Genomic DNA, 5,845 nt, shown 5'->3' with positions numbered 1-5,845 from the left:
TTGGTACTTTGTTCCCTCTTCAGGGGCGAGCTGCCTAATGTTGTCTTGGGACAATGACTTCCTCTGGTAGTCCTTTCATGACTTCTGATTCTCGAAAAGGACAGTATTTTTTTCTCTCAGTGGATTTTTCTCTTCTGTTTTTTCTTTTTTCCCCTATTTGCTTTCTCTTCTTTCTCCCTTTCCAGAAAAGGATTTAGAATTACTTATATGAAGGTGTTTTGGAGTACAGGGCAAAATACCCTTTTCTATCTGCTACTGTCACATCTGCTAGCAAACTGCAACATGCAAATCTGCTCTTTTAAACAGTACCACTTTAAGGAACAAAGTGACTGGCAAGGATAACCCACAGAAGACACTGTGGGCTATAGTCTGTTCATGTATAACTGTGCTTTTTGACTACACAGCTTACCTTTGGAGTGGGCACTTTGCTCAGAGTTATAGGTAAGTAGCTACGATTAAACCAAATGCACAATATGGAGGACAGTTGGATTTTTCCCTTGCATTAATGATGTGTAGCATACGCACCGGTGATTGCAAATTGAGAGTAGGAGTTAGAGATAACAAGAAATCATGAAATTGACCTTGCCATTATGGGAGTGGAACTTTTTCTTAAATAGATAATGAATATGTGAGGGAATGTATGAGTTATGCATGGAAGTGATTAAGCATTTTGCCAGTGTCTGCCATAAACACTGTGAAAGATCAGAAAAGAATGGGTATTAACACTTTGTTTTGTTTTGTTTTGTTATCTCTGCTCTTACTTGTTCCAGTCTCCTTATTCCATTTCAAGCATGCTCAATCTTTGGCTTTCTTTGTCTTTTGAGTACTTTTATCATTCTTTCTGCTTTCCTTTTCCACCTGCCATCCTCTTTGTCTATTTATTTTTGTTTTAGTCTGTTCAATCTCACTAATTTTTCTTTTGTGAACTCCCTATCTGTTTCCATGTCTTCACTTATTAGCCATTTAGGCTATGAACAAATGAACTTATGTCAGAGATACTTTTAGGATAGTAAAACAATAATCATAAAGCCAAGTGCTGGAAGAAAGCTGTAAAAGTTATCCACCTCTCCTCATGTCTACTGGTAGCAAAGCAGAGCGATGTCAACTCTTCTGGGAGTTACCTCCTTCACTTTCTAATTACCTCTATGGAAATCTGTACAAGCTCACGTTTTCACAAAAAGGATCTTTGTAGAGTAAACACTGAGAATCATGGTTCAGAATCACAGTTGAAGTCAAACTGTAGGTCTTTGGAGTCAAGATCTATGCAAGATAGAAGTTTCTGGTAATTCTCTCTACTCAAGGAAGGACTGGTTTAGGAAGAATATCTACAATTTATAGTGCCTTCCTACCAAGAAAGTGTGAAAGTTTTCTCTTTGGCTCCATGGTTGTCCCTGCACTTCTGTTTCCATATGCATTCTGCAGACCTGGTGTGTTTATCATGATTGTAGATTATCACATGGCAGTATAATTCTGAAAACTGCAATAACTATCATGTCTTACTACATCTCCAGGAATATAACACAGTCAGTTGAAGATGGCTGTGCCTTATAACAGTCTTATATATTAGTACAGTATTACAAATACAGGCCTTATAATACTAGTGGGTACTTTCCTGCCTACCTGTTTGCTCAGCTTCCTTTCAGCTTTTGTATTCTTCTGGCAGAGATATTGCTAGAAATTCAAACACGCCAGCATTTCTGTAGCCAGACCTGTTATTGTTTCTGTGTAATGAGTGAAGACAAAAGCCTTCAGTTTCCTGGTGTCTACCTACCTAATATATATTAATTGTCTAATAGACAATTTTAAGGCATTTCTGATGGAAGACAATAATAGAGGCTCTGGACCTTATTGCTTTCGGTTTCAGGGAAGGATGATGATATCATACCTCCAGTTGTGGCCATCTTTTCCCCATCAAAGCAAGAGATCCAAGAGAAGAGCAAGGCCACACTGGTATGCCTGGCCTCTGGTTTCTACCCTGATCATCTGAATCTGGTCTGGAAGGTGAATGATGCTAGGAGGACAGAAGGGGTGGGAACAGATGAATTTTCCACGCAGAATGGGAGTACCTTCTCATTGACCAGCCGACTGAGGATCTCAGCCCAGGAATGGTTCAACCCTTTGACCCGTTTTGAGTGTGTTGCCAATTTTTTTAAGAATGAAACCCTACAATCAATACACAAATTCATCTATGGTGATGCTGGTGAGTAAAACATGTTTATCACCATGCTGTACAAACCAGAAAGCACAATTCAAAAAGATAGGGGTTATGATGTAAAACATCTATATGCAACTTCCATACAAGGATTTGTTATAGCATAAAGATATAAATATATATAAGTATTTGCATATGTCTCTTCATATTCCTGGGCCTCTGTATCTACATTATTATTGTATATCTATAGTTTATCAAAGGTTTCTTCATATTTTCACTTAAAAAACCAGTGTAGCATAGTATACTGTATAATATAATCAAATATATAGTGTAGTAAAATTAATTAATTATTGTAAACTAAAACTTCTAAAATTTGTGTTTTCTTTGTATTGATCAGAAACATGACGTTCAGTTGATTTTTGTCTTTCAGGATGTGCACTCTCAAAAGGTATGTGTGTCTCCCCACAGCCAGGTATCTGTATGTGTTACTTCTAGTTTTACTGACACTATGTACAAGGTGTGTGAGACTTCTACTACAAGAATAACTTGTGCTTCCTCACCTAAGTGCTTTGTATGTTAGACTGAAAAGAAAGAAAGAAAGAAAGAAAGAAAGAAAGAAAGAAAGAAAGAAAGAAAGAAAGAAAGAAAGAAAGAGAGAAAGAGAGAGAGAAAGAAAGAAAGAAAGAGAGAAAGAGAGAAAGAAAGAAAGAAAGAGAGTAAGAGAGAAAGAGAGAAAGAAAGAGAGAAAGAGAGAAAGAGAGAAAGAGAGAAAGAGAGAAAGAAAGAGAAAGAAAGAAAGAAAGAAAGAAAGAAAGAAAGAAAGAAAGAAAGAAAGAAAGAAAGAAAGAAAGAAAGAAAGAAAGAAAGAAAGAAAGAAAGAAAGAAAGAAAAAAAAAAGAAAAATACTTTGGGAGGTTTGTATGTGTATGCTATATGCAGCTGTTTGGGTTTTTTAGCTCTTCTTTATGATTCCCTTTCGAAATAACAGAAGACGTTTTGCAACCTCCTTATAGAGTGCCATTTGCTCTTTTTATAATCTCCACCAGTCCTTAGCACTGCCTTCTGTTGGGAAGATGGTTACTCAGCCACAAAAGGAAAAAATCATACTTAGCCAAAGTGATAATGACATCAAGATTCAGAATCTGGAATTCTGAATATTTCTTAGCATCGAATTCAGAATGCTTCTTATTACAAATCACATTCTCCTCCAAACTTCAAGGATACCCATATTAAAAATAATGTTCTTTAGTTTATGTATACATACACACACACGCTCTTCTTTTTCACCCAGATCTTTAATGCTTCAGGAGTCTTACAGCTGAACCAAGATCAGGCTGTTCTGTAAGAACATAAATTGCAGATACTAAGTTTTTCTAGGATGTGTAAAACTTCTCTGATGTATCAGCAGCACTCACAAGGCCACTGACAATGAGAAGTGAAAAAAAATCTTAACTTTTGATCCAGCTTAATTTGAGTTTCTGAGAAGGGAGTCACATGAACAGTCTAGTTTTTCAGTAGGTGTGGCAATACAACAGTTAAACATTTCCAGTCCGGACATACTTTCTTAACATAAAGCCTGTCTTTCCTAGACTTGTTTTCTTTTTTGGTTCTGTAAATCACAGTGTTATTTCCCATCCTCTGCTATCTTGTGTCAACAGAGCCATTCATTCACCTCTAATTCATTTGTGTTGCTTAGCTAAATATTTCAAGCATTCTTATTTGATTAAAACTACATTAGGTCTAGTATGCTATGATTATGATAATTCAATGCATAAATTATGTTTGATTTGCAGAGTCCTACTTGTGGTATGGAAATTCTCTGAAGCTCACTTACCTCATTCTCTGTGGCAAAGCCTTGCTCTATGCAGTTTTGGTGAGCAGTCTGGCATGGAAAGCCAAGGTAGGCTGGTATGCTACTTACAGGTTGAGCTTACTCACTACTAGTACAAGGATCAGCAAACACAGATTAAATCTGTTCTCAGCTGCAGGCTTGTTCTCCATGTGCTCTGCAGGGCTTTGTGCAGGCTAGTGGTGATTTTTTTATTATTGTTTTTCCAGAATAAAAAAAAGTAAAATTCAATGCTATCTAGCACACCTTCTTGAAATACTCTTTAAACACATGCAAAAAGGTGAGAATTAAGGAAAAATTCTGCAGACAGAAGGGAAACATTACATATCTTGTACTCTTCTACAAGCACTGGGACTCATGCCTGCAGTGAAAGTAATAAGGAAGGGTTTTGAGGAGTTACATCGGACAAATCTGAAGGAAGATTCATAAAGAACAGCAGGACAAATGTGAACACATGAGAGAAGTTTAACTAACTACTAGGAAATACTAGGAAATATTGCTAAGTTTCTCACATGGCTGAAAGATATTTCCTGGAAGCCTCAGCACTGGGAGATGTATTTGAATAGTGACCTGGTAGAATTGAGGGTAAGTAAGAACACAGTCTCAATTATGGGTTTGGGTCATTTTTCAAGATACCATAGGGAGTAGGTTTGTACTTTGCTGGATCATAATCATGGTTTGGTTCAGAAGGGACCTTTAAAGAGCATCTAGTCCAACCTTCCTTGCAGGAACATCTTTCCCTAGATCAAGTTGCTCAAAGGCCACACTTTCAGTAGTGGGCCATTGACACCTTTTCTGGACAACCTGTTCCAGTGTCTTACCACACTCCTTGTAAAAAATTTATTCCTTATATCTAATTTAAAGCTACCCTGTACAGTTTAAAACCACTGCCCCTAGTCCTTTCTAAGGCTTGGTAAAAGGTCTCTCTCTCTCTTCTTAAAAGCCCTCTTGTACATTGAAAGGCTGCAAGGAAGTCTCAGAGGGTTCTCTTCTCCAGGTTGAACAATCCCAACTGTTTCAGCCTTTCTTCACAAGAGAGGTGTTCTGGCCCTCTGATAATTTTTGTGTCCCTCTCCTGCACACATTCTAACATGTCCATGTCTTTCTTGTGCTGGGGGCCCCAGAACGGGGTGCTGTACTCCAGGTGATGTTCACATAGGCCCACCCCTCAAGCCTGTTCAGGTCCTTCCGGATGGCATCCCTTTCCTCAAGCATGTCAACTGCACCAATCAGCTTGGAGTCATCTGCAAACTTGATGAGTGTGCATTGAATCCCACTATCAATGACACACTGAAAAAAGTACTGTATTGGTTCCAATATGGGGCCTTAAGGGAAACCACTCCTTAATGGTTTCCATTTGGACATTGAGCCATTGACTGTAACTCTTTGGGAATGATCATACAACCAATTCCTTACCCATGTAACAATTAATCCATTAAACCCATATACCTGCAATTTTGCAGCAAGAATGTTGTGGGGTACCATATCCAAAGCCTTACAGAAGTCCAAGTAGATAACATCTATAGCTCTTCCTTTGTCCACTGATGCAGTCACTCTGTTATAGAAAGCCACCAAATTAGTAATCTAACACAAAAAGTTGTGTGCAAAGATATTAGTTCAATATGCAAACAAATAATTTGTACAGGTTAAGACATTTTCTTCATACGAAAAGGGGAGAAAGCATGGAGATACAACACGGTCATTACTGTTAATGCTGTCAGAAGAAACAACAGTTGGGACATGTTCAATGTAGTCCATTATTACATAGTTTGTAATATATGTTCCTTTTGTTTGATTTTTAAATCTGTTTATTCTCTTTTGTTTTCAATTAGGGTGATGGGAAG

General features: G+C 37.7%; 1 gene segment (V, D, J or C); it reads left to right on the top strand.

Annotated features, from left to right (window-relative positions):
* LOC104391194 overlaps nt 1-4,052 on the top strand; it is a gene marked incomplete at its 3' end in the record, with an annotated part of 25,881 nt that extends 21,829 nt beyond the window's left edge. Inside the window, 3 exon segments of the C gene segment in view lie at nt 1,865-2,200; nt 2,583-2,600; nt 3,946-4,052. Coding sequence covers nt 1,865-2,200; nt 2,583-2,600; nt 3,946-4,052 — 461 coding nt within the window.
* Nucleotides 4,053-5,845: the final 1,793 nt, after the last annotated feature.

This window comes from Chaetura pelagica, unplaced genomic scaffold, assembly GCF_000747805.2.
Source record: "Chaetura pelagica isolate M959 unplaced genomic scaffold, ChaPel_1.0 scaffold244, whole genome shotgun sequence".
Lineage (NCBI taxonomy): Eukaryota > Metazoa > Chordata > Aves > Apodiformes > Apodidae > Chaetura > Chaetura pelagica.
The sequence above is the reverse complement of the archived record's forward strand: the minus strand, read 5'-3'. Positions and strand labels throughout refer to the sequence as shown.